This window comes from Pseudopipra pipra, chromosome 13 (genome assembly GCF_036250125.1).
Source record: "Pseudopipra pipra isolate bDixPip1 chromosome 13, bDixPip1.hap1, whole genome shotgun sequence".
Lineage (NCBI taxonomy): Eukaryota > Metazoa > Chordata > Aves > Passeriformes > Pipridae > Pseudopipra > Pseudopipra pipra.
In genome coordinates, this window is record NC_087561.1 from 19,954,934 (window position 1) to 19,982,752 (window position 27,819).

The 27,819-nt window shown below is 53.6% G+C and overlaps 3 protein-coding genes and 1 long non-coding RNA gene across 5 annotated transcripts; 3 read left to right on the plus strand and 1 right to left on the minus strand.

The window, feature by feature from the left end:
• Positions 1-51: 51 nt before the first annotated feature.
• On the plus strand, positions 52-3,710 carry GLOD5 (glyoxalase domain containing 5). The gene is made up of 4 exons (XM_064670279.1): positions 52-167; positions 1,276-1,441; positions 2,381-2,536; positions 2,748-3,710. Exons 2-4 carry the CDS (start codon positions 1,298-1,300, stop codon positions 2,871-2,873), a joined length of 426 nt encoding a protein of 141 aa, XP_064526349.1. The 5' UTR covers positions 52-167; positions 1,276-1,297; the 3' UTR covers positions 2,874-3,710.
• A 1,014-nt stretch (positions 3,711-4,724) lies between these two features.
• LOC135421661 (uncharacterized) lies at positions 4,725-8,307 on the plus strand. Its single transcript, XR_010434143.1, has 3 exons — positions 4,725-5,478; positions 6,136-6,965; positions 8,195-8,307. It is a non-coding gene; the product is annotated as an uncharacterized LOC135421661 (long non-coding RNA).
• LOC135421660 (cis-aconitate decarboxylase-like) lies at positions 7,109-17,950 on the minus strand. The gene is made up of 6 exons (XM_064670280.1): positions 14,816-17,950; positions 13,814-13,868; positions 10,934-11,121; positions 10,187-10,279; positions 9,733-9,938; positions 7,109-9,107 (listed from the first exon to the last, which is right to left on the minus strand). Exons 1-6 carry the CDS (start codon positions 14,846-14,848, stop codon positions 8,189-8,191), a joined length of 1,494 nt encoding a protein of 497 aa, XP_064526350.1. The 5' UTR covers positions 14,849-17,950; the 3' UTR covers positions 7,109-8,188.
• Positions 17,951-17,976: 26 nt separating this feature from the next.
• Positions 17,977-27,752, plus strand: LOC135421658 (uncharacterized). Of its 2 annotated transcripts, XM_064670276.1 has the most exons (10): positions 17,977-18,511; positions 18,948-20,402; positions 21,209-21,301; positions 21,872-21,976; positions 22,565-22,674; positions 23,525-23,719; positions 25,258-25,420; positions 26,248-26,413; positions 26,557-26,651; positions 27,277-27,752. In XM_064670276.1, the coding sequence occupies exons 1-10, from the start codon at positions 18,364-18,366 to the stop codon at positions 27,360-27,362; spliced, it is 2,616 nt and encodes an 871-aa protein (XP_064526346.1). In that variant the 5' UTR covers positions 17,977-18,363; the 3' UTR covers positions 27,363-27,752. The 2 variants fall into 2 exon arrangements, with proteins under 2 accessions (XP_064526346.1, XP_064526347.1); XM_064670277.1 differs by lacking the exon at positions 23,525-23,719.
• Positions 27,753-27,819: the final 67 nt, after the last annotated feature.

Here is a 27,819-nt window from a genome sequence, read left to right on the forward strand (position 1 = left end):
GTTTTTCAAGCAGTTGGACTTTTATGTCCTTTGGGTCAAGGTTCACCTCAGAGCTCCTGTTTCCAGCTTCCTTGTTCCCTCCCACTCTCCCGTGACGTTCCTGCTCACCCAGCAGGAAGAGGGAGGTCCTGGGGACCCACCTTGCCTGGCTCTGTCCCCTCTGGCAGGTAACCCCCTATTTTTGGTCCCCCCTTTCCTTGCAGGGGTTGGCTGAGGGGCTCCCCTGGGAGGGGAGGCTGTGTTGGCAGCGCTGGCTGGGCAGGAGGTGGGAGCTGTAGGCTCCTGGACACAAAGGTCCTGGAATTTGGGAGGGCCCAGGGGATGTGCTGGGTGGAAGGGATTTGCAGAGGGACTGAGCCAGGTTGGTCTGAGGGGAGGTTGTTGAACACCTGCAGCGAGGAGGGGCAGGGGCTTTGTGCTGGGTGTGTTCCCAGCTGCCCCAGCACTGGGACAGTCACTGGGCACAGGCCAGGCCAGGCCATGGAGCGGGACAACGGGGTCCTTCTCCAAGCAGGATCCTCTGGCTGCAGGGAGCAGATTCCCTGGGGAGGCTGTGCCTGACTTTGTCCTGACCCTGCTCCTGCGAGATCTCTCCTTGCCAAGCATTCCCCGTGCAGAATCATGGAATCATGGAGGTTGGAAAAGCTCTCCAAGGTCATCGAGTCCAGCTGTTCCCCCACCACTGTCCCTAAAAACGAAGGGCAGTGCCAGGGGATATGAACCCAACAGAAAACACCAAGAACTGCTGTAAACTCAGGCTGCTGAGCCCCTTCCCCCTCGTGCTGCATCACCTTGAACCCCTGGCAGCAGCCTCTGCCTGGTGGGGACACCCAGCAGCTCGAAGGCAGGGGACAACACACGTCCCTGGAGACGTTTCCTATCGCTCTGCCAGGTCCCAGCTTGGGTCTCCACTCTCTGTCTTTGCTTCCCCTAGATGAGTGTCCACACCTGGACATGAGGAAGTCTTGGGAGACTCCAGAGGGGGTTGGAGGGAAGGATCACACACTTGGTCCTTCCTTGGTTTTTGTGCTTTGGGAGCTCAGCATCTTGGTGACATCAGCCCTCAGCGAGGTCACCCAGCTGGTCCTGCAGACCTGGCCCCAGCCAGGGGCTCTGGCAGGCTCAGGTGCCACCAGAGCCACCAGGGGTTTGAGGCCCTTCCAGGGAGGAGGATTTATTGCTTCTGTACTTGTGCCACCTGCAGGTCAAGAGCAGCTCCATTTGCAGCTGCCTGGACCCGGATGCTCCCAACTTTCATGTTCTCTGGTTTTCCAGGCCAGCTCCCAGCCTTGAGAATATGTCCTGGAAGGAGGAGGAGTGTGTGAGTCCCCCCTCGTGTTTCATCCAGCGCCTGGACCACCTTGTGCTGACTGTGAAGAGCATCGAGGACACTGTGGCCTTTTATTCCAAAGTCCTGGGCATGGAGGTGGTGACTTTCAAGGTAACATGTGGCACAGGTCTGGGTTGGGTCTGGAGGACCTGGAACTGCTGTTCTGGGCCAGTGGATGGGAGCTGTGGGTCTCTGGCTGGTTCTCTGGGCACCTCCTTGGGGTGGGGGTGGTAAGACCGGCACAAGCTGCAGCCCATCGAGCTCTGAGTTTCTGGAGAGTCAAGCTGAGTCAGGGTAAGTCCAACCCACACTGTGGAAGGAGTCAAAGTGATAAAAAAAAAAAGATTCTTTGAAAAACAGCTTCTAGGACTGAAGGAGGAGAACCCTGAAACCCACACATCATCTAAAGGCCTCTGACAAGCTCTTGTTTTGGGATTTCCATTGGCAAAGAGAGGAAAAGTTGATTCATGTTTCCAGGACAGCCCTAACTCATCTCCTGCCCAAGCTTCAAATGCTTTTGACTGCTTTGAATGCTTGTGTCCTTCTCTCCTGCCCCAACAAGTCTCCTAAAAGCAGTTTTAGGAGTTTGTTCTTTAGGTGGTCAGTGTCCTGCATGGCCAGGGGGGTCTCAGGACTCAGTTGCCATATGAACCTACAGAAACCCCCTTGAGATCCTGCAAAGAGATGCCAAAACCTCCTTCCTCCCCCTCTTCCCATCTCATCAGCTTTGTCCCCACTGCAGTGTCAGCCTGTCCCTTTCTTTGTGTGGCTGCTGCCAGGCAGGATAGAGTGTCCAAACCCAAAAACTTCCATCACTGTGGTTTGGAAGCATCTGGGTGTGTCTGTAGGACTTTCTTGGGTCACTCCACGTCTCTAGGAATATCACGGGAGCCTTGCAGTGATCAATTTTTGGGTTGCCACAAAGCCAAGCCCTGAGTTAGCAGGACCACACCAGATCCCCAGAGCTCTTAGGGCTGCACAGGTGAGTGGATGCCGAGGATTTCCAGCCCAAGAAGTCTCATTTACTCTGGTTTTCCTCTCTGGGGACAGGGAGATCGCAAAGCTTTACGTTTTGGCAACCAGAAGTTTAATCTGCACGAGGTTGGGAAGGAGTTTGAACCCAAGGCTCGGTGCCCAGTCCCTGGCTCTGCAGATCTCTGCCTTGTCACACAGGTGCCCCTGGAGCCGCTGCTGGATCATCTGAAGGTGAGGCAGGCAGGGGGTGTCCACAGGGCAGTGGGATCCCTGGAGACACGAAGCCACAGCCTCCAAATGACACTTTCAGGGTCTGTGTCTTGGGGAATGTCGGGATTGCCTCATCCAACAGCTCACGTTCTCAAGGCTGGGGGGAAGAGTCAACAAAACCCTGAGGACATGACCTTGAGCATTAAACCCCTACTCTTCTGTCTCCTCCCAGGCCTGTGGGGTTGCTGTTGAAGAAGGTCCTGTGGCCAGAACTGGTGCTGTGGGTCCAATAACATCCATCTACTTCCGAGACCCCGATGAGAACCTGATTGAGGTTTCCAGGTACTGCAGCCAATGAAGGGGAACTCTGAGCACAGCCCAGCCTCTGCCTGTGTCCCAGCAGCAGACAGGATGCAGAGCCCAGCCTTTGGATGGCCAGCTCCAAGCTTCTCCTTTGTAAACCTAGAACAAGTCTCAAATCCCAGCCATAAAAGTAGGGCTGCGTGGACATGGAGAGTTTTCCCAAGGCAGAGTTTTCCTGCTCAGCTCCCACTCCTGGGCGTTTTTCCTAATGTCTGGCAGCTGAAGCCCCTCATTCTACAGAAAAGAACCTGCCATTCCTCCTCTCTTCATGGTCACTTTGACACAAGTGAAGATTTCTGTCTCCCTTCCTCTCATCTCCTGCTGGTCTTGTCTCAGGCCTGTGGTTCAAATCCAGCTGTGAGTGTCCAAACACGCTTCTTGTCTGGGCACTGGGAGCTTGGCCTCAGTGTCTGACACTCAAACACTCCTGGAAATGAAGCCCCATCCTCCTACTCAGCTCTGCATCAAGAGCCACAGGGCTCCTGACTCCAGGGATGGGAAAAAGCAGAGGTGAGGTGGCAACATGATGGGGAGAGAGTCTAAAGTCCTGGATTTATGCAGGGATGAGGAGGGTGGTCCACTCTGACTCTGACTGGTGGCACTTCTGGGACCGCCCTAAGTTTTCTGCTTTCTTTAGTTGTTTTTAAAAAAGGAATTTCACAGTTATTTCAAAAGCAGAAAACAAGGAAGGAGGACCTGGGGCTTCTCAAGGAGAGCAGTTCCCCAGCTGGCCACACTGAGGCATCGTTTTCATCACGGGGACAGCGCAGGAGGGCAGGGAGGCCACTCGCGATCTCCACAGACAAAACCCTCTATAAAATTGAAGCAACCACTTAATTGTATTTTTTTTTCTTACTGTAATTTCGCGGGGAATCCAAACATCTCCATGGCGCCGAAAAAGGCGAAGCCCCCCAGACGTCAGTGTTTTGGATGACCAGAAGCTCGTGCAGGTGGGGACCGTAGGGGTGGGAGCTGCTTTCCCTTGGGTGGTTTGTGGGAACTAAAGGCCAGAGTGTCACGGGAGAAAGCCGCGGGCATCGCTTCGCCTTTGCCTCGCGAGTGGAGATCCGGGAAGGGACGCCCGGGATGGATCCCCGGGAGCACCCGGGGCTGCTCTCCAGGGTGCTGACGGGCCTGTCCGGCTGCCGCGGGACCCCACGGGTGGGTGCTGCCCTCGGGATGGGGGCGATGCCCACGGGCATCCTGCACACGCCAACTTCGCCCCCTCTCTACTTTCAGGGCTACTTTCTACTGCCCTAATTTTTGTTGTGGGACTGTAGAATCGGAGAATCCCCCAGTCATAGAGTCATAGAACCATGGAATCATGGAATCAGCTGGCTTGGAAAAAACCTCTGAGATCACCAAGTCCAACCCTTGGTCCAACCCCACCGTGGTTCCCAGCCCATGGCACTGATGCCACATCCAGTCTCACCTTAAACACCTCCAGGGACGCTGACTCCACCCTGGGCAGCCCATTCCAATGGCTGAGCACCTTCTCTGTAAAGAATTTCTTCCTGATATCCAACCTAAACCTCCCCTGGCACAGCTGAAGACCGAGCCCTTTTGTCCTATTGCTGGTTCCTGGGAGAAGAGCCCGACCTCCCCTGGCTCCCCTCTCCTGTCAGGGAGTTGCAGAGAGTGAGGAGGTCTCCCCTGAGCCTCCTCCTCTCCAGGCTGAGCCCCCCCCAGCTCCCTCAGCCTCTCCTCATGGGAATTGTGCTCCAGTCCCTTCCCCAGCCTTGTTGCTCTTCTCTGGACCTGCTCCAGCCCCTCCATGGCCTTCCTGAGCTGAGGGCCCAGAGCTGGACACAGCACTCCAGGGGTGGCCTCACAGGAGCAGAATCACTTCCCTGCTCCTGCTGCCACTCTGTTCCTGATCCAGGCCAGGATCCATTGGCCTTCTTGGCCATCTGGGCACACTCTGGCTCCTGTTCAGCTCCCTGTCCATCCCCACTCCCAGCTCCCTTCCTGCCTGGCTGCTCTCCAGCCCCTCTGGCCCAGCCTGGAGCTGCCGGGGGTTGTTGTGGCCAAAGGGCAGGACCCGGCCCTTGGCCTGGTTGAACCTCATCCCCTTGGAATCAGCCCATGGATCCAGCCTGTCCTGGTCCCTCTGCAGAGCCCTCCTGCCTTCCAGCAGATCAACACTCCCCTCCAACTTGGTGTCAGCCGCAAATTTGCTGATGGTGGACTCAATCCAATGGTTTGGGTTGGAAGGGACTTAAAGATCATCCAGTCCAACCTCCCTGCCATGGGCAGGGACACTTTCCACTAAACCAGGTTGCTCCAAGCCCCCTCCTGCCTGGCCTTGGGCACTGCCAGGGAAGGGGCATCCAAAATTTCCTGTAATTATTGATTACTAGCAAGGATCCTGCCTGGCTCTGGTGTCCTTCCAGCCACTGAGCTTGCCACTGTAAATATATTTGTGGAGAAATGTTCTCATTCCTTAATGTAAGGTGTCATTTCTCTTGGAACAGCGGTAGAAAGAAGGACAATGGCTCTTTTCTCATTCAGCCTGAGAGGAGAAGTTCAGGGCTTTGGTGGCACCATATTAATCTCTGAACACCCTCAGTGTCACACAAACTGGTCTGTAATTTTCACAGGTAATTTTTTTTCTCTTTCAAGGCCTCCCTTGCCAGGGTTTGGGCCTCCTAATTTGTTAGGGATATAAAACATTTGTTGTCTGATAATGGAAATAACAAGTGAGACGTTTACCTGGGTGGGGATAGTGGAGGCTTTTTCAGAGTCCGAGGCTTTTAGAGGAAACTCCATGAGTAAAAAAAAAACAAACAAGAAAACTCAGGCATACCTTTAGCTCCTGGATGCTCTGGAAAAGCCACTTACTGCTTCAACTTATCAGTCTCCACAACCCCCTGACAGGAGGGGGGAACCAGGGGGGGAACAAGGGACAGGAGGAGAGGGAACGGCCTCAAGTAGCACCAAGGAAGGTTGAGATTGGACATCAGGAGGAATTTCTGCCTGGAAAGGGCTGTCAGGCACTGGAAGGGGCTTCCAGGGAGGTGGTGGAGTCCCCACCCCTGGAGGTGTCCAAGGAAGGCCTGGATGTGGCACTCAGTGCTCTGGGCTGGGGGACAAGGTGGGCATTGGGCACAGGGGGGGACTCCAAGGGCTGGGAAGGCTTTTCCAACCTCAGTGATTTTGGGACTCTACGAACTCTAAGTGAACCAATAAAAGGAAATTGAACCCTACCAGCCTTCCTATCCCTCCCTTTCCTAATTTTACACACCATCTGCTGAAAGGTGTCGGGATTGTGTCTGCCAGGACAGCCAAGACATGAAGGTTTCTGGATCTCAGGGACAAACTGCAGCCTGAAACACAGCTGCAAAGCCCTTTTTTATGCTCCAGCACCAGCAGGTGAAGGGTGACAGTTCCCTCCTCTCCTGCTCAGCTTCACTGCAACAGGGCATCACTGCAGCACGGAGCAGGAGGTATGGAAAGGAGAACATGGGAATAAAGGTTGGGACACTGGAACCACTCATAAGGGGCTTTGTTCTCTGCACTGCAACCCATCTCGGTTCTGTCACACATATGGATCCCTTGGACAAATGTCGGGCTTGTAGAGGACTTGGAGGGCACTGGATCTGTGGATTTCAAGTTCACTGGGCTGGGAAACACGGAACGACATGTTTGGTGGGACCTCACACCTGACTGGAACCAAGGGAAACTGGAAACTTGTCATGGAAACTTGGCAAGTATTTGAAATCTGTTGCTGGTGGAGAATCACTGGGTAGTTGGGGTGATCTTGTTGGAGCACAGCCAGGCTTTGCTGGCTGAGGGCTGCTGTCCTCAGCAGGAAAAATAACCTGGGGGGGCTCAATGTATATTTTACCTTGGAGAAACCACTGGGCACAGTGTCCCTGCTGTCCCAGCTGTCCCTGTCCAGCCTCTGCTGGGTTCCCCATCTTTTGGGAAAGCCTCTGTATCTGTGTGTGTTCACATTAAAACCAAAAAACCTCATGGTCTGCCTAAGGTAGCGTTAAAACTTTATGCAGAAAGTGAATTTAATTCTGTTCTTCATTCAGAAAGATTCTCTGTGACTATCAGGCAGTGTGAGAGAGTGGATTAACAGGTGAGCAAACAGTTTTGTCCCATCTCTGGGTGGGGCATTCTCTGCACAAACCACTACCAGGAAGACAAAGGAACTTGCCCACATTCCTTCTTGCCTGCCTGGTCCCATCTCAGCCCCCTGGGAGAACAACCCTCACTCCTGCAGCAGGTTCTGTACCTTTATTGGGATCATATTGGAAAGAGCCCTTTGGATCAGCAATCCCAGTGTTGAATAGGAATATCGAGGAGTTGTCCATGTCCCCACTCGGGAAGGAAGCAGGGGAAGGAGCCCTTCAGGGAACGGCTGCTCAGGAGTGTGAGAACTGAGTTAATCCCAGCTGGAAAGGTAAGTCAGGAGTCTCAGGAAGCTTCCCCTCCTTTCAGGGAGGAGAAACAGGAATTTCCCAATGTGAGTCACAGTGTGGATGTGCCCGAGCCACCACCTAGAGATGCCCATGGGCTCTGTCAGCTCTGAACAGGTGCCTGGGCAACCTGTGCCAGGGCAGGAGGGTGGTGTGGCACAGCCCTGGGATGGGCAGAGATCACCCCCTGGGAGGCATAGGGGCTGCAGGACTGATGCAGGGCTCCTCTCCTCCCAGCTGCCTTTCCTTACAGCTTTTGAGGGTCCTTGAACCATCCTTTGTACACAGACAAGTGCAAACACTTCCCAAAGGCTGGAGAAACAGTTGGCTTTTACTGGCAAAGCAAAATAATCCCTCTCTGCCAGAAAGCTTTGCAGGCAGAGCTGTTTACAGTAAGGGATGGATTTTCCATCTGGCCACCAGGACTAACTAAGTGTGATCCCAAAAGTGCCCAGAAGAGCACTAAGAAAAGCACACGTTCCGCAGCTGAACTTCCTCCTCTTCCCAGACTCAGTGGTGGGGCGTTGTGCCCAGAAAAAACCTTGGAATCCAGCTTTAAAAAGCACACAGGCACAGCTCCTTCCGGGGCAGCAGCTTCCCAGTGACACCCCAAGATTCTCAGGGATTTCCATGGGATTATTTTTTATGTTTGTGGTGGCCTTTCAGCTGCTCAGAGAGCGTCAACCACGAGCTGAAATGTACTCCTTGTACCGAGGGCTGACACAGTCACACCTCCTGCCCCGGGGGCTCCTTTGGGAGGGAAGTGTCTACTTGAAGGGGTGGGAACGTTCCTGGCACTGGAAATCAATAGTAAAGCACCAATGAAGAAAGGAATCAGTTTCACTGGGACAAACCCCTCCTGAAACCCCCCTGTGCTGTTCCCTCACAGGCTGCAGGCCAGCTGGGAGCTGTCTGACAGGTTCTCCAGGTTGTCCACCGTAGTGATGATGGCTTCTATTTTCTCATCTGGGAGCACGTGGGAGGCGTTGGATCGAAACTTCTTCAGGAGCGACTCCTTGCTCAGGGGCTTCCTCCAGTGCCCGTAGAAAGTGTCACACTTGCCCGTGAGGACGTCCCCGCTGTGCAGGAGCAGTGCCACCTCCCCGTACATCTTGTCGAAGTTGGCCACGTTATCCTCGGGGTGCTCCACCACCACTTTGTCCAGCAGCTCCCGCAGCTCCTGCCGGTGGATGCTGCTCTCGGTGAAGGAGCCGAGCCCAACCTCGCCGTCCAGCAGGGCAGCACAGGCGTTGAACTGGAAGGAGTGCCTGGCCTGGTGCTCGGAGCTGGGGAAGGGCCGGTTGATGTACTTGGACACCGGGATCTTCAGCACGATGGTGCGGATCAGGGCGGGAGAGAAGGACCCCGCGTAGTGGACGAAGAGGTTCCTCACGGACAGGGCAGCATCCACCACCCAGTGCATCCCCAGGTGGGCTGGGAACCGCTTGAAGGCAATATCCTGCTTCTCCAGGAGGAACTCATGGTGGTCACCGGGCGCGGGCAGCGGCTTGGGGTGATAGACCCCGTAGAAGGCGCTGAACCCGGAGCAGCCGGGGATGTCGTCCAGGATGAAGGGGTTGGCCTCCATGCCCCGGGCTGCCAGCAGAGCCGCCTCGAAGCCCAGGCGGGTGGCGTTGCCGATGTGCAGTGGCTTGGCCTGGGTGGCAGCATTGGCCATGGGGGCCCCCGCCAGGGATGCGGCGATGCCCAGGGCGTGGCAGCACTGGGCCCTGCTGAGGGACAGCAGCTTGGCCGTGGCCGCCGCGCTGCCCATGGTCCCCACCACCGAGGGAGGGTGGAACCTGCAGGGGAGATGGCAGGAATGAGCATCCAGGCCCCTGTGAGGCTGGAGCTGAACGGTCAGCCGGCGGAAATCCCTCACGGCTCCGATGCAGGTGAGAGTCACCTGACTCAGAATTTATTCGTCCGAAAATGAAGCATCTTTCTGGAAACTCCAACAGCGTCTCCAATAAACAATTTTGCATTTTCTCTAGGAGCAGGTGACATGGCCTGTGTCACTACACCAAACTTTCTACCCCTCCAGGCAAATCTGGCCTCATCCAGCTTGTCCAAGAGGAACAGTTCCTGGTCAGTGCCGTGCCTTGGACCACACCAGGGCACTGCTGGTGAAGGGCAGTCAGCACAGGGGCTGTGCCCACTGTTAATCTGTCTGCATGGCTGTGAGCTCTTGCCCTGGTTGGTTGAGATGATGGCACTGCAGGCCCAGTGAGAGTCCTCTTGGTAGCTATTTTTGAGGCAGGGTCACTGGAAGTCACCAAATAAATACCTGGTGCTTCATCACCTCTGGCATTTGGCTCTGGGTAGGGCTTTACCCTTATCGTGGGCTAACACTGACTTAAACCGGACTTAACCTAACATTTTGAAACCCAGCCTCACCATCTACTCAGTGAAGAACAGCCAGTTTACCTTTTTGGAATGTCGTGAGCCTCAGTGGAGAAATGCATGAGCCTTCCTTGCACTTCCAGGCCCACGTTAAACGCCAGCAGGAAATCCATGCCGGTGGGTTTGGTGCCGGGAGGCAGCATCTGGGAAGCTGCCAGCAGGGCTGGCAGAACAGCCCCTGACGGGTGGGTAGCAGGGTGCCAGGTGTCATCAAAATCCATGGAGTGTGTCTGCCACAGAAATGGAGATAAGGCCGTGCTGGTGGGACGCGCTGGGGGCTGAGGGAGTGAGGGCTCCTCGCTGATGTTGCTGAGTTACAACATCCCCCCACTGTCCCCGGGGGGGCTGTGTGGCCCCTCTAAAAGCAGGAGATTGCAGAGGAGCCCCTCCCAGTGACCCCCCTGCTGCCTGCAATGCTCACTAACGCCTCTGAAGGCACCACACAGGGTGGGTCCTCCTGGAAGAGCTCCCATCTTACCGCGACTCCGTTGGTGAAGGCGGCCAGTGTCGGGGACAGCTTCACACCTGGCTTGCCATAGACAGAGCTCACGGCAACTGGAGAGTACAGCTCCTGTGGGAGGGAGGGGAACCCCGGGGAGGGCCTTGTCAGAGACTCATTAAGGTTGGAAAAGATGTTTGAGATCACCAAGTCCAACCATCAACCAGTGCCACTGCCGTGTTCACCACTAAACCATGTCCTTGAGTGCCGCATCCACGTGTTTTTTGAACACTCCAGGGATGGGGACTCCACCATTGCCCTGGGCAGTCTGTTCCCATGGTTTACAAACCTTTGTGTGAAAAAAGTCTTCACAGAATCACAGGATATGCTGAGCTGGAAGGGACCCACAAGGATCATGGAGTCCAACCCTCAGCCCTGCACAGGACCATCCCCAAGAGTCACCCCCTGTGCCCCAGAGGATCAGCCAAACCCTCCTGGAGCTCTGGCAGCCTTGGGGCTGTGCCCACTGCCCTGGGGAGCCTGGGCAGTGCCCAACCAGCCTCTGGGGGAAGAACCTTTTGCTGAGAGCCAACCTGAGCCTGCCCTCGCACAGCTCCAGCCATTCCTGGGTGCTGTCCCTGGTCCCCCCAGAGGAGAGATCCCCTCCTGGGGCAGCAGGGATGGTGCCACAACACCCCTCCACCACAAGGCAGAAGCCCTGTGCGGGCCAGGAGGTGACAGCGTGGCTGTGGCAGTGCCAGGGCGGTGCCAGGGGGCCGTTCCTACCCGGCAGTACCGCAGGGCGATGTCGAACACATGGGTGGTGCTGCCCACGAGCCCGACCCCGATGCTGTCGAGGATCATCCTCTTGCTCCGGTGCCGGACGGTCTTGGACAGGTGGTCGGGTCGGGCGCCGTGGATGAAGGAGGCGAAGCTGCTGGTCACGGTGTCCTCCGGAGCGCTCCTGGCCACCACTGCAGCACCAGAGAGAGGGCAGGGGTGAGCCCACCGTGGGCCCCGTGCCGGCTGCTCCGCACCCTCCGCTCCCACTCAACCTGGAGGAGGACAAAGCTGAGGGAGCAGGACCCGCCCGAGCCAGGGGGGCTCGTTTCAGGTGGTCCTGCGAGGAGCAGGGAGTTGGGATTGATGACCCCCAGGGGTCCCTTCCCACTTGGGATGTTCTGTGATTCCATATCTGCTCCAGGCACCTCCTGGGGTGGCTTCCAGCAGGTTCAGCTGAAGCAGTTCCAGAGCTCAGCCCCATCCCCTCACCTTGAGTTTCCAGAAACCACTTTTTTCTGGGAAGATCAATTTAAATCCCGTCCTTTTATCTGGAGGAAAGGAAGCCCTGCTGCATTGCCAGTGGTGCCCTGCTGGGAGTGGATCACGTAAAAGCAAAACCTCCTATAGTTTCCATCATTTTTGGCAAGCAGGACTAGACCCAAAGTCTAGATTTATCCAGAAGTTTCATCCTACAAGGCACTGAAGTGTCTTGGCTCAGCCATTCTCAAGCCCTGTGCACTCCAAAGCATGTTAATGCTCAAAAATGTTAAAATTCTGTTGGAAATATACAGTTTGGGACCACTGGACTTTTACATTTTAGTGACAAATTGCTTTGTTTAGATGAATTTATAATTCATGGAATTATATTGAATTCTAGAATTAGAATACAGGGTATAATTAATAGAATAATGTTTCAAATGCATAGAATTATAATTGTTATGGCCCATTAAAATTTATGGTATTAATTTGAGAGCGCGCATGAGAGTAGAAAAGACATAAAATCCATTATAGGTGACATTTGCACTATGGCAAATCCAAATATATACATATTTATATATGAATGTGGGGGTGCTTACCTACATGCACACAGATAAGAGATGATATTAACCTCCAGATTAGCTGAAGCACATAAAATAATCCAGCTGAGTGAAGCAAAAAAAACCAAAAAAACAAAACCATTTTGCTTCAACATGTGACAACTCATCCAAAAGCAGGTACACATGAGGCTTTGTTTTGTAACCAGAAAACATGGCAATTAATAAAATGACCATTCCCTAATTTCCCATCCCGAAATGTCATGCCCGCTGACTCAGTGTTCCTGCTCGTGTTGGGCTCACCTACAGCCCAGGAGGCTGAAACCACTTGGAAACCCAGCTGGGAATGTCATCACCGGGTGACTCACGGGGAGAAAATTCCCCCCTCACGGCGGCTCTGGGAAACGCATTCCTATAGGAATCCGGGACGCTCAGCGCTTCGGAAACCTGCTGCCGAGCTGGGGGCCTCTGACAACACCTCCTATCCCCGGGAGCATCTCCTGTCCCCCGGGAGCGTCCCCCGTGTCCCCCGGGAGCGTCCCCCGTGTCCCCCGGGAGCGTCCCCCGTGTCCCCAGGCGGCGGCACCGCCGCCCTCCCGCGGGAGGGAAGGGCGATGTCAAACGGGCTTGGAAAAGCTGCAGGAAAATCTGCTCCAATCACACGGCACCCCTAAAAGTTGGATTTGTTCCTTCCCGTCATCAAATGCTCTTTGTCACTTCAGCAGGCAGCGGTGTTTTTTTAACCCTTCAGCTCGAAGCGTTCCGTGACTCCCGGGTTTTTTTTTCTCCCGGTGTGGCAGAACTTCATAAAAGAATTAAAGGCTCTGTCCAAGAGCAAATAAATCTGTGTGGGTTGTTAGGATTTCTCTTGTGCCCAAGTGTTCATTAAGCAACGTTCTTTGCATTTAGTGCATTAATAATGCATTTTAAAATCAGGTAATGGACCTAATAGAGCAAGAACACGTTTTAAAAGAGGTTCATAAATTTGTAATAAATTAGGAATGCATTTGAAAATAAGTTAATAAACATAATAGACCAAGAACATGTTTTAAACTAAGTTAATAAAGTTATGATAGAAAAAGAGCACATTTTAAAATAAGTTAATAAATCTGTAATAAGTTAGGAACACATTTTAAAATGAGTTAATAAACTTATGATGGAAGAAGAACACATTATGAGTTAATAAATATAATAGCCCATGTTCTAAAATAAGTTAATAAACTCAATGATAGAACAAGAACACAGCTAAAAAAAGTTAATAAAGATAATAGACCAAGAAAATGTTTTAAAAAAAGGTTAATAAATTTATGATAGAACAAGAACACAATTTAAAACTTACAGTAGATTTTAAATAAGTTAATAGACAAACTTATTAGTAGAAAAAATAGACCAAGGGGCTACACAGGCAAGTTCTGGTTAATTTGTCCAAAGCTGGGCAGTGCTGGAGACACAGAGAGTGATCCATGAATCCCTCCAAGCAATGCCCACAGCAGGATCAGGTGCAGTAAAGAAGCAAGGACAGAGGAATTAAGGATCTGAGCAACCCCATGGCAGCCACGATTTAAATTTCTTCCTTTTGGGGTCAAAGAGGAAGAATTTGAAAAGTCTGGTTCTAAATCAGTTAAAATTTCTGGTTTAACACGGAACTGCCAATTATTCGCTGCTTTTCTCCTTGTCCTTTAGCCCTGAGGGCACAAACCCACCCCAGGACTCCCCAGACACGCTTGGCTTTCCAAGGATTTGGGTGGTTTGTCTCAGCCCGGCGCTTCCCTTTAAAGCAATGCCACGGTTATTTCGGGATGCCCCTTAAAAAAGGACGGGGAACTCCTTTCTGCACAGGGATACAAACCGTGGGCAGCAGTTTTGTGAACGTGCCGGGAGCTTGCCAGGAGCTTCTGGGATTTCTGGAGGAAAGACACAGACAGAGAGTTTGTCACCGGAGCTTTCCCGGAGCAGTTTTCCTGGTGGTGCCTCTAACGCGGCACCGTGAGACACTCACAGATCAAAGGAGCGCATAAAACCAACTACACACTTAAAGCAGGCACAAAATATTTTCCAAAGCTGAGTCCAGCAGGGATGCCAAGAACATCCAGGGAAATAAAGCTGCACAGTGGAAGGGGCGGCAGAGCCTTTCCAGACCTGCCATGAGATCTCGCAGCTCCGAGAAAAACCCACACGGCACATCCCAACAACAACAACCCCACGGGACACCACACGGGGCACGTTTGGGACACGTGGAAGGAGCAGGCAACAGGTCAGCAACTCAGTGAGGTGACTGTGAAAACCATCTGGATTTGTTCTTTTTGGGGCAGGTTCCTGTTTAATGCCACGAGAATTTTTGACCGGTTGAGGAAGGGCCCGGAAAGAGATGTTTCCTCCTCGGAGTGAAAAAGAAAAGAGGTGGGGAGGGTTTGGTGGGTGGAAGGGTTACCTGTAGGGTGGAGTAGACCATGCTGGTGGCTGCTTTTCCCAGCGCTGGGTGCCCAGCTCGGCGCTGCTGCGGGCGAGGGATGCAGAGGTGTGTGGCTGGAAGGTGCTTGGTGTCGGGGTTTTTATAGGGCTTCCCAAAGGCAATTTGCTTTTTGTTTTTTTGCCACTGAATTTCAAGCATGATGACATCAGCCCCTGGGGACCCAGAGGGTGGGGGGAAGAGGTGAGAAGGGGTGGTTTGTCTCTGCTGAACAGAAGGGAACCCCCCTCCCACCCGGTGTCGGGAAAGAAAAAAAGCTTTAGGACAATAACTGATGAAGTTCAAGGAAACTCCTGTCTCCAAAATGCTGCAGGTGCCAAGGGGTGAAGCAACTGGCCCTAGGCTCCTCCTCCTGAGGAGGACTATAAAACTGGGACTTACCAGGAAATGAGAGGGACAAGAGCATCCTCCCATTGAGCAGAAGTGTCACCAGAGCAGGTAATCCCAGCAGCGAGGCATTGGTGGTTTGTTTGATGCTTTTCTTGAATCCATTCAGTGTTTGGTCCTTTGGCTGAGCCTTTCATAGCTCTCCTTCTTCTAAAGCTCCAGCTCTGCCACTGAACTGGGAGTGCAGGTGTGAACTCTGGAGCTTCCAGGGGGCACTGGGGGCCTTCGCTCCCAAAGGAATGGTTGGATTTTGGGGCTCTTTGCTTTGTCCAACAGTGAAACCTGGAGGTGTTTGCCATGCTGCATATTATTTGGGGCAGAATAACAGCCTGCTGTCATACACCTCCTATTTAAAACTGCATTTTCTACTAACTACCATGTAGCAATGTGTCTCCAGCAATTTGGTGCTGTTTGGCACCAGAGGAGGGTTTTTTAATGGACTTTTTAATCCAGCTGTGTGGTGGTGTTGTGCACTGATCATCTTGCTGTTTGTTTATCCAAAGTGAATTGCTTTTCTGTTCTCTCTCCATGTTTATTTGGAGAGAGGCAGCGTTTCCTCGGAGCTGCACAAATATTTCTTATCACTAATAAGGTGGGATGGAAAACTAAGGGCAAAATGCCACTGGGTGTCTGAGAAGTTAATGGGCTGGTAGTTGTTTATGTGTCCCACGGCACGTGGAGCTTTGCTCCAGCCTCCAAAGGAGGGAATGTCCATGCACCAGAATATTCCCATTAATACTGGCCGGGTTGAAGCACCACCAGCAGCTGGATGTTGGTGCAAAGAGGATGCAAAGCCTGGTCTAACAGAGATGGAAACGGGGTGCAGAGGGGGGTGAGCTGTTCTGGAGGGGGTGAAGGGCAGCTGTCTGTGAGGAAGGTGGTGAGTGAAGGAAGTGGCATCCAGAAGCTGCCCCACGTGGGCACAGCTCAGAGGTCACGAGCCTGGACAGGGGCAGGACCTCACATGCCACTTCTGCCACTCCCAGGGTGAAGAGTGTCAGGGGCAGGCAGGGGAAGGAGAAAAGGTGGAGGAGGCTGGTTGAGTGAGGGGTGGCTTTGGCTGTGCCCTCACTGCAGGAGGGGTTTTGTGCCAGGGAATGATCACCCCGAGCTGACCCATCTCTTCGGTTCAAGCAGCTCTCTGGCAGCTCCACAGGTCTCCAGGTGCCTCCTCACCGTGGGAAGGTCTCCATCCTCATGGTTTGCTGCACTGTGGCTGTGCTGGCTGATGCCCCGCGTGTGCAGAGAGCTGCCAACCCCACCTGGAGGGAGGGATTCCCGTTTGCTGCTCTGCCCCTTGTGTCCCCTCACCTCATCGTGCCACATTCTCAGTTCTCTGCGGTGCAAGGGGACAAACAGGTCCTTACAAAGTGCCAGAGGCAGCAGCTGCACAGAAGGGACAGTGCCAGAGCCAGGAGTGGTGTTATCCTCGGAACAAGGGCATATTTGAGCAGGAAACCCCTCTGGGGGTTCCCATGCAGACCCTCTTTCTCCAGCCTTGCTGCAGCCCACGACATTCCAGTGATGATGCTCCTGGGACAACTGGAGGGCTTTAATTCTTTGGTGTGTCCTCATGTTGGATGAAATAGAGGCAGGGGCATTGCACAGCTGCTGGAATGGCCTTGGGACAGGGGCCAGAGGCTGTGTTGGCATGGGGGGGGGGGTGTGGGGTGTGTGTGTGCAGCTGTTTCCAACCCCGAAACCTTCTCCTCCCAAGAGAACCTCCTTCATCCTCCTTTTCCATATCTTGGATTGAACCCTCTCACATCTTTTACAGCTCTGTAGCATGTTCTGGTATTTCTCTTCCCCCCTTCTCTGGTGTCCTAGGAAGGCTGGCACGGGAAGCAGAGGGAAACATCCCTGTTGTGTCTCTACATCCTTCACAAATCCCAGATGTCTGTCACAGGGTCTAAATCCCCCAGCACAGCCAGTTACACAGAAACCACCAACAAAATGAGCCTTGGCAAACTGAAAACCACTTCTGGGAGCCAAGGAGTCACCTGGCCAGCCCATCTGCCTCCAAAAACCCACCTCATCCTCCTCCAGGGACCGACTCCACACAAGGGGCTTGTTGCACTGTGCCCAGAAAGGCACTGCCTGGGCTCCTCCAGAGCAAAACATCTGGAGGAACTTAAGATTGTGGCCCTTCTCCAAGACTAACCTTTGAAATCAGACCACTTATTTATATAGGAATGTCATTGAAAGTAATAATACTAATAAAAAAGTTCTGGATTCCACAGGCCCAGCTCTGCCTGAGAGCCCCTCGTTCCTCGGGGCCTCCTTCAAGTCAGTAGCACAGAGAGATGTTTGATGTCGAGAAAGAGTGTTCCCCCCTCAGAGCTGGGATTTGGTTCATCACTCTTTCTGAGCCAAAAATTCCAACCTTCAGCACAACCAAATAATTGAATAATTAATTGTCCCCCCGGGTTCACTTGAAAGTTTTTACCCCTTCCCACGTTCGATGGGAGTTTGTTGCCAAGCCAGTTTGGAGTCAACTTATCCTTCATCCTGCTCTCTTTGGGAAAATTGCAACCTTTAGGATAAATGGAGAGAGGAAAACATGGGGTTTTTAGTAGAACAAGAGAGTCCCGAGAGCACTGATGTTTGCAAAATGTGTATTTGTGCCGAGGAAAACTGTGTGTTCCTGGGATTTGGGTTCATTATTATTCACATCACTATTTCTTTTTTGGGTGGTGCTCCTTCCCTCCTCCCCGTATCAATAGTGGTGCTTTCCTCCCTTTCCAAAAGGCTCTTTGGAATGGCTGAGAACAGAACACATCACTGTCTCCCTTTCCAGCTCTTTTAGGTCATCAAATGTTCTAAAAATACCCAAATAACAAGAACATTGCTGTTTTATTTTCATCTTTGTTTCCCAACAAAAAACCTCCAGAGAGAAAACTTCAGCTCCTGGTACCCAGGAGTGCAGAGGAACGGGAATGTGGGGGCTGCCTGCAAACAGGCGAGTTCATGGTAGAAATATGAAGGGTTTGAAAATAGACTATTTAGTCACTGGGGTTTCAAGAAAGGGATGGAGCTGGAAAATTCCATCTGGAAGGGAGGCTGTGTATGTGAGTGTCGTGCCTGTTTGTCTGTAACAGTGGATAAGAAACGTCCTGGAACGGCTCAAAAATACCTTGTGGCTTTTGCCTGAATGTTTGTCCATCCACGTTGGGTTATTCATTCCTCCCCATCTCCAGCAGCCTGGACAAGAGGGGACAGGAACCATCCCCACCACCTGCAGCGCTTTGGGGCACCTAAACATGTTTTTGCCAGAACTCCTTGTAGCCTAAATGGCCTGTGTGTGTTTTTTCTGGATAGGACTCCGGAAAGCAGGCACCTAAAGTGGTGCTTTGAATCGAGCCTTTGTCTGGAGCGAGGAGCGGGGAGGCACCATGGAAACACCTGAGCCTGTCACCAGTTGCTCCCTCCTCGGGGCAGGGGCACGGCTCTGAAGGCTGGCCGGGAGCCCGAGCAGTGCCGGTCTAGACGCCGACGGGGTTGTGGGGGCGACGGCCGACGCTCTTGTTTTGTCTGGAAGGGCCATGGCGGGGTTCGCCGCCGTCTTCTACAGCGAGCCGGCCGTGCTGGGGCTCCTGGGCAACGTGGTCAGCGCCTTTCTGCTCTGCCTGCAGAACTTCGCCGTGGCTCAGAGCGGCCTCAGGCCGCGGGGGGCAGAGGACATCCTGGCAGGTGGGTGGTGCTGCTCAGGGGGACACCACGGGGGCTGGTTGGAGGTGAAAGCCCAAGCTGGTGGCACCTGGCAGGATGGACTCTTGGAGAGCCATCCCCGTGGGATGATGGTCACCATTACTGGGGATATGTGGGCTGCCTGTGTGCCCCTGGGGGTGGCTGCTCCTCCTTCCTCAGCCGCTGCCCAGAGTCTGGTCCAAACCTTCCATGTGCCATTCCCTGCCACTTTCCTACACCCAAACTGCTCCTGGGCCTGCTCCCCACACCGAGCGTGCCAAGGGGCTCAGCACCCACACAGAAATCTGACATAAAGGCAGGAAGAGAGGGGAAGGCAGTGGCCCCAGGGCTGCTCACGGGAAGGCTGTGGGACCCGCTTCCTGCAGCTCAAGCCCTTTTGTGGTTTGCCTCACACCTGACCACTTCACATGTCCCTCAGGTGTCCACCTCGTCCTGATTGGAGGCTTCGTCCAGCTCCTGGCAGGATTCCTCGCCTTCCGCAAGTACGACCACCTTGGGGGCGCGGCCTTCCTCACCTTCTCCGCCCTGTGGAGCAGCTACGGGGCCACACGGATCGTGTCGGCCGCCTACCCCTCCCCGCAGAACACCACCCTGCCCGTGGGGAACGGCAGCCACCTCCTGCCCCTCGGCGCGGCCCAGCTCTCCGCCAGCCAGAGCGCGGTGGCCGGGCTGGTGGCCTACATCTCCATCTCCTTCGTCCTCTGCTTCTGCTCGGCCACCGTCAACTACGTCATGCCCTTCATATTCGGGGCCCTCGCCCTGGCCCTGGTGTTCGAGGCGGTCGCCCTGTTCTGCCAGTGGGCCCTGGTGGTGTCGGGGGCCATTGAGCTGGTCATTGTCACCTGCGGGTTGTACGGGGCGGTGGCTCTGCTCCTCAAGGGCATCACGCAGCGCTACGTCCTTCCAGGCTTCGGGCACCCCCTCTTCAATGTCCTGCTCTTGGGGTCGGCACAGAAAAGCTCCTCCAAGGCCATCGGGGAAGAAAAGAAAAAGAACACAAAGTATGCCGAGCCGATGGCCCTGGGCAACATCTGCGACACGGTGTCGCCCTTTATCTTCGCCTTTTACTTCTTTGGCTACATGAAGACCTTCTGTGTCGGGGCGGTGTGGATCTCCATCATCTCCAGCTGCCAGCTGCTCTCCAGCTTCTACAGCTACCTCCGAGGTGACGCCTACCACACAACCAAGTTTGGTGTCCACAGCCTCTACTGGCTGGTGATGTCTTGGGAAGAGTTCATCCTCACCGCCTTCCTTGGGCTGCCCCGAGCTCAGGAGAGCAGGCTGGGAATGTTTGGAGGGTGGTTCTTCCTGGCCACCGCCTGCACGCTGTTCCTGATGTCCACCCACAAAGACACCCTGGAGATGCTGCAAAACGCCTCCTTCGTCATCCTCACCACGGCCTTCATCCATCAGATCCCACTGCCCGGCGCTCAGCCCCTCCTGGGCACCGCCTGCAGCCTCTGCACGGCCCTGTCCCTGTACGCCACCTTCGCCAGCCTCATCAACTCCATCGGGGAGAAGGCCCTGATCCCGGTGGGCGCCCAGGCCGTGCCCAGCTCGGCTCTCCAAACCGCGCTGGTGGCCCTCAAAGCCCTCCTCACGAGCACCAAGGAGCTCCCCGGCGGCACCGGCGCCGCCGTGCCCGACGCCTTGTTCTACATCTGCAATGGCCTGGCCGCGGCCTCTGCCATCCAGGGCGGCCTGGGGGACCCCGGCAGGCAGCAGCTCTCCATCCCCTCCGTGCTCATCCCGGGGGCCGTGGGGCAGCTCTACGTGTGCAGGATCCAGGCCTGGGGAGGGAGGAGGTTTGGCTCCGTCCTCCCGTTCTGCTACGCTGCCTTCTGGGCGGCCTGGGCCTGGCTGCGCCTGGCAGGTAACGTGTGGGCCGGGCGCCCGGGTGGCTCGGTCGCTAAAAAAGGGGATGCTTTTAGGGAATTCAGATTGCTTGATTCCACGTAATTCCTTCTTTCTGACGGGAGAGTCAGTCCCGTCAGGTTCACCAATTTTCCTCCTTGCAAAAGTGTAACGCCCAAACGTCCCAGCTTGCGCTTGCCACAGGCACTTGGTACACACAGCTGCAGGGGGCCAAGAGTGTCTTCAACTCCAACAGAGGCCAAGATCTCCCTGCTAAAATGTTGTGAGGATGTCTCTGGGCTGTTATCTCACAATAATGCTTCAGGAGATGCTTTTTAGGCGGTGGAAGGCTCCAGGTTCCAGGTTTATCCTTTGGCAGCCTGGAGAAGTTCATCCCAGTTGGTGACAGCCATGAGAGAAGCTCTCAGAATGCTGAGCCCGGGCTCTGAGAGCTGTGGTTGGCTCCAGGTGGGCAGTGTGTCCATGCAGCCTCCGTGCCAGGCCCTATTAAAATGAGCACCTGTGGGGAGAGTTGAAGCTGTTCCTCCAGAGGTGTGGCAGGAGCTGCTGATGTGTTCAGCCAGACCCTGAGGATTACGAGCTGGAGGTAAAATCATCAGCTATTTTTGGATGGTCACCACCAGTTCTCCAGTTAATACCTCAAATACTTCACGTTGCAGAAGCAGCAGGAGGTTTTCTTTACGAGGCCACCCTCCTTTAGTCTGAGCTGGAGTAGTTCCAGCCACAGATCTGTCCCCCTTCTGTCATTCTTCTGTCGTGCTCTTCATGGTTTGCTCATAACCAGATGTGCTGGTCCTATTTCAGGCCACCTGCTGAACATTGGCGCAGGGAACACTGAGGGATTCACCGCTGGTTCTGTTGCCTTTTTGGTGCTCAATGCTTTTTTAATCATTCTAGGTGAGTCTCAGCACCAATGGGATTGTTTATGGAGGGCTATTTGGGGTCAGGTCATTAGTGCTTCTGTGGTGGGAATGCACAGGTGGGGGAGGCTCAGCTCTTCCTGTCACTCCGATTAGGCAACAGCTGAGATGTTTTGCCCACAGCCAGTAACAGAAGCTGAGCTGGGCTTAGAAAAAACAGTCCCAAGGGAACAGAAGAACATCTCAAAGAAAATAAAAGGTTCAAATAAGGTGAAAGTGTTCGATGGACTGGGCCACTGGCACAAATCCACAGTCACACTCCAGCCCAGCTGGTGTAAATCAGGATCTGCTTGGCTGCCTGAGGAGTGTTTTCCATGTGAGCACAGTTACTGGCAGATCAAGGGTTTGGCAGCGTGTCCCGTGAAACCTGAGGGCTGAACAAACCATGGCCGTGCCTCTGCTCCTCCTCAACCAGGGAAACCAGATCATGGGCTGCTCAGTTAAATCAAACAAGATTCAGTTGATTTAGGAACCCTTCTGCTGTTCCACGTCCATTTTATGGGCCATGCTCTGATGTGGGGCCCTTTGTTTGTGTTTCTTTCCACAGCTTCCTCTTTTAACGTGGTGCTGCTCTGTGTGACCCTTGCAATGGAGCTCTTGAGCATCTGTTTTCTGCTCTTTACATTGGACAGCCTCCCTTTGCCATTTGAAAGTGAGTTTTAGGGGAACTTGGTCATCAAACCTTCCCACAGAGTGCAGTGAGCGGGTCCTGGGTTGGGGAGAAGTGTGGAAAGCTCAGTGTGGAAAGAAGCAAGCAGAGAGGGTTCCTTTGAAGGCTGGTGTGTGCAGGCAACAGGGACTGAGCCTCTCAACCCCAGGGCCCTGAGCTTCCAACAAACCTTTAGGTGTGGCTGATCCTGCTGGATCAGCTCAGCCTCCAGAGGTTCTGTACAGTCCTACTTCCCAGCAGCTGAGGTGTGAGATGGGCTAAATGTGCCAGTGGTGTCACTGGCTGCAGTTCTGGTGAAGCTTTGGCTTTGCTGCAGGTAGAAATTTTATTTTTAATTCCATAGGGTCCTTTAGCAGAAGCTTTTCTACCATTTTATCATCACGAAGTGGACTCACAGCAGCATAAAATCATTTAGGTTGGAAAAGCCTTCCAAGATCATCGAGTCCCACCATTCCCCCAGCACTTCCAAGGCCACCTGTTCCCCAGTGCCACATCCACACAGCTGTGAAATCCCTCCAGGGCTGGTGACTCCATCACCCTTCCTGCCTCTGATTCCATTTTTTTTTCCAGTTGTGGTGTTGAGCATCTTCAGCATCCTCTGCTTCTACGGAGCAACAGCATCGCTGGCAAACTGCATGTTTGGGAAGGACCTCCTGATGATGGGACCTCCTCTGTTCACAGTAAGACATGTTTTGTGTGATGGTGTAGCTTCCCTGCTGGGAAGGGATATTCTGGGGTCTTCAGGTTTCCATGGAATTTCCCTTCCTCTGAATCCCTTAGTGCCACTCGAAATCCTGGTCACAGCACTTCTGTAGGAGCTGGAAACGAGCTCTGTTTCATTAGGAATAGTGGCCATGGAAACTTGGAGAAAGGGCAGGGGTGTTTACAACACTCCTACCTTGCTCCAAAAGGAATGTCCTGTGGAATTAGCCACCTCCAATCCAAGAATTCCTGGTAGATTGAAGTTTTAAATGTCATAACCTCGGGAGCAGGGCAGTTAAAAGTTCCCCAGACTGGACAGCAAGAGTTCCCCCCTGCATCTATGAACTTCAAACTTCCCTTACCACCTGCTGTGTCCGACCAAGGCAGTCCCCCCTCACTGGGGTGATGGATTTGACAGCTCAGATTCCTGCTGCAGAGGAACATTTTCATAAAATCAGTGTTTCTAACCACGGGAGACTCATGAGAAAGCACTTGAAACTTGATCTTCCTCTGGGTTTAGGGTTCTCTGAGTTTCCTCAATCATTTTGGAGAGCAGCTGTTTCTCCAGGAAGCAGTCGCTGTGCTGGGTGGGGTTCATCTCCTCCGATTTCAGGAGTTGAATTCAAATGTCCACCCTGAGTTGGTCTCTTGGACTTTATTAACTGCAGTTGTCACCTACTTTGGGTGAAGCATCCCTAGAAGTGCTGCCTGTGCCCTTTGACTACCGAGGGAACACAGTCCACCTGCATTTGGGTGAATCCCACCCCCTGGTTCACAGATTTCCTTCTTCCCACCGTAATGTCTTTGTTGCCTCCTGATTCTTCCCAGGCTGGGAGCTCCAAGGAGGACACCCAGGACCCCCCAACCTGTGTGTGCCCCCAGTCCCACTGCACGAGTGGCCTGAGGACCATCGCGGCGCTGCTGAACACGGGGGCCGTGTGTGGGGTCCCCACAGACACCGTGTATGCCCTGGCAGCCTCCTGCAAACACCCCCAAGCCATCGAGAAGGTCTACAGGATCAAGGTGTGAACACAGGGCTGGTTACCTGGATCTATGTCCTACAGATCACAGACTCACAGGATATGATGAGCTGGAAGGGACCCACAAGGATCATGGAGTCCAACCCTCAGCCCTGCACAGGACCATCCCAAGAGTCACCCCCTGTGCCCCAGAGGATCAGCCAAACCCTCCTGGAGCTCTGGCAGCCTTGGGGCTGTGCCCACTGCCCTGGGGAGCCTGGTCACTGCCAACCACCCTCTGGGGGAAGAACCTTTGCCTGAGATCCAACCTGAGCCTGCCCTGGCACAGCTCCAGCCATTCCCTGGCTGCTGTCCCTGGTCCCCCCAGAGCAGAGCTCAGTCCCTGCCCCTCCTCTGCCCCTGCCCAGGAAGTTGTACCTGCAATGAGATGAGTTCATGCAGAAGCAGGAAGGGGAGCCCCTGGTTTCAAGTTGTCCTAAGACTTAGAACTGACCATGGATAGAGCTCCTGAGCAGCCACACCAGAACATCATGGACCACTTTCTGTGCTGAGCAACCTGGGGTACAGCCCCCTCTGCTCTGGGCACAGGGCACTGGGAATCAGGCAGATCCATCCTGCCCTCCTGGGGAGGGCAAAGCCCAGCTCCAAGCTGGCACAGCCCCGACACTCACCACAGACAGGTCCAAACCTGTGTTTGTCCTCTCTGTCTCCCGAAGTGCTGAATCAGAATCCCAGGGCTAAACTTCCCCAGACTTTTGGAGACATTCAGTGCTGGAACCGGCCACAAAGTTTGCACCTTCAACACAACTTTTGCAGCCTGGGCCTGTCTGTGCTCCATGAGGCAATTTCCTGGCTAGCCTGGAGGAATAAGCATAACAGACGATCTCAGCTGGCACCGAGCGCCAACAGCGGCAACAAAGGCCGTCTTTTCTGGGCTGCTCTGGTGCCAATGTTAACCTTCCCTGCAGATGAGATAATATAAACAGAATGTAAATACATGCCCAGCTCCTTAGTCATTTGGCCCCACTGGAGCTGATGTCAGTTGAGGACTGAAATGACACTGCTTTGTGAGCTTGTTTTACTTCCCCTCCATCTCACTGTTCGTTTTGCAGCAAATTTGCTTCAGAGGCTGCACTGGAGATGTTGGGTCCCTCTGTGCATTATCCCATCATGAACTGGTAGGTTTGACCTTGATTTGCACCAGCATAAGCTTGGAAAAACTCAGGTCCCTGGTGTATAAGGCCTTAAAAATGCTGATAATGAGCAGAGCATTGCTGTCCCTGCAATGGATATGTCTAAAGTGGGGGATTTGGACGCATCCTGTTGAGATCCCAAGGGCAGGCTGCTGTTCTCTCTCTTCTTCAACTTGCACATGCAGATCTGAGCTGTGGCATCAGTCACAGAGCCTGGTCCCCTCCTCTGCTCAACATTTTGTGCAGAGACAGCATCTTGCTTGCCCGGAGCTCCTGGTCCCTGGGCAGCCCACAAACCAGGATCCCAGCGGGCTTTGAGGTTGTCAAGGCAAACTTTGTCTCTTCACCTACTTTTCCTCTTCCTCTCTCCCTGTTTTTTTTTTTTCAGGACAGGCCTCAGGAGAAGCCCATCTGCATCTTCATTTCAAACCTGGACCAGCTGCGAGCAGCTGCTCCCCCCATCAGCCCCTTGCTCTGGGAATTCATGGAAAATGTTTACCCTGGTGGTGTTGGCTGCATTATCCAGAAAGGAGAGTGGCTGAAGAAGTTGGGTGAGATGGACAGGACAGTCCTTTTCTCCCTCTTTCATGTTTTCAACACAGCAGGTCTGCAATCCACACACCCTTTTGGATGTGAGGGGGGGGGGATTCTGTTCATTTTGTCCTGAGGAATCACCTCTGGAGCTCTCAGATGCTTTGGTAGATGTTTAGCAGAGGGTGTTAATCAGCTGGAATGACTCATTAACAGTGACAGCCAGCATGATGAGTTCTTCAGCTAGGAGCAAGGGAGGCTCCTCAGCCTGGGAGGGTCACCTCCTCCAAGCCCCTCGCTGTTAGGAATGATCAAACCCTGGATGGAGCATCAATGAGCTGAGAGGGCTCCTCCCTGCTCATTGCCTCTTCCTGCCCACCACATGGACAAAGGCAAGCACTGTGGGCAGTGGGATGATTCACCTCAGCCCTGGCTTCTGGGAATCAATGGAAATAGTGTGGGATGAGGAAGCTGTAGGAATTATGCGTGTTAAGGGGCAGGGGTACATGGCAGAGGGTGGGCAGTGCTCACAAGAACTAAACTTTGTGACATAGGTAGATCCCATGTCCATAAAAACAGCTGTGCCGTCTCCAGGCGTGAATCATTTCCTTTTCATCCAGTCAGACCCCAAACCTTACTGTCCCAAATCCAATTTTACTGTCCCTAACTCTAGTTAGACCCAAAATCTTACCACTGTCACAGATTTGTGCTCCAGAGTGAAGCACACATCAAGAGACTCCCAGCTCGGGCTGTGGAGGGAGCAGGGCCACTCGCCAAGGAAGCAGGAGGACTTGCCCTGATGCCACAGCAGCTGTTGTGCCAGCCTTGCCTCTGTCTGTCTTTCAAGGGGTCGGAGCAGGCTACAGCAGGGTGGGAACTCAAGACAGCATCATGATCAGAGTCCCTGACCTGACAGTCCTGGTGCACCTCATCGACATGACGGGGCCCTTGGCCATCACGTCGGCGAACCCCAGCGGGGAGGTGGACAGCACACACCACGACATGGTCATCTCGTGAGTACCCCGGGCACTGGCACCCCTGCCACGTGGGTGCCCAGCGAGCTGGTGTGGTGATGGACACCCTGCATGGAGGGGAAGCTCAGCACAGGGTGATGTGAAGTTCTGTGAAGTGTTGTTGCTTTTTTTTCTCCCTGCAGGCGTCTTGGCCATAAGCTGGAGGGTGTTCTCTGTGATGGAGAATCTGATGAGGTGGTGGCATCCACTGTGGTCAACTGCACAAAGATTGATGAAAGTGAGTGTAAGAACCACCCTTTTGTGCCAGCAATTGCATTCTCCTGGGGTGTTTCCATCCCTTTCACAAGTATCGATCTGGCAGCACAGTGTGCTCCAAGAGTAACAGCTCTTGAGTGCCTGGACATTTGCAAACATGTTGATGAAGAGAAGCAAACAAAAGATGTCCTTGGAGGACCTCTGTGTTGACAGAGAACAAGGCAGTGAAGAGAAACACAGTTGTGCAAGCGAGATCTGCCGTGTAAGAGCACGAGTGACCCAAAGTGAGAGGGTGGATGTCTCTGGAAGGAAGGGTGGGTGTTGCTGGTAGACCACGAGAACGAAGGTGTTCCGGGAGCTCGTCCGCAATGACGCAGCAGCACGAGCTGAGGTGTCGTCAGCTGGGTCTGGGTTGACATTTGGGAGGGGCTGAGTGGAAAAGCAAACCCTTGAACAAAGAGTGGGCTCACTGCTGGTCGGTGGTTTCACTTTCTGACAAAGTTTCTGGTCCTTTTACGCAACTTTATTATTTGGATGTTCTGGGCGTTTGGGCGGCTTTGCTGCTCCAAGATAGTGCTTTATCCCCCCCATCCCTTTCTTTCACCCTTTGGGGATTATCCTGACTTGTTCATCCTTCCTGTGGGAAGGTGGCATCACCATCGTGCGGGAAGGCTGCATCCCAGCAGGAAAAGTGATGCAGATCTTTGAGAGAGTGAAGAACAGAGTGCTCTGAACCAAAGGAACCTTCCCCTGAGCCAAGGAACAGCATCTGTCCCATGCCTTGCTGGAGCACACAGCCTTGGGAGAGCCATTCCTTCTCCTACCAAGCTCTTACCTCCTTGGGAACGGCAGCACTTCCCCACCTGCTGCCTCTCCTGGGAGCTTTCTGCGGTGATTTCTTATTTATCCCCAGTAAGTGCCTGGAACCGCCGGGACACCTGCCCATGGAATGCCAGCAGGAGCAGGAGTGATGCTTTACTGCAGGAATTTCCAGTGTTTCCAAAGTGCAGTGGACTGTGAAGGCCCTGGCTGCTTGTGTATCCCCTTCCACAACACTCAGATCTGTGTATTTTAGAGTCCTAAAAATCCACTAAATAAATCCTCCTTTTGGAACGTAAGGAAAGGGCTTTGAGTTTCGTTTGATCTCCACTGAGCTATTCACCCTCCAGAAATGGCAGAGCTCCATGACC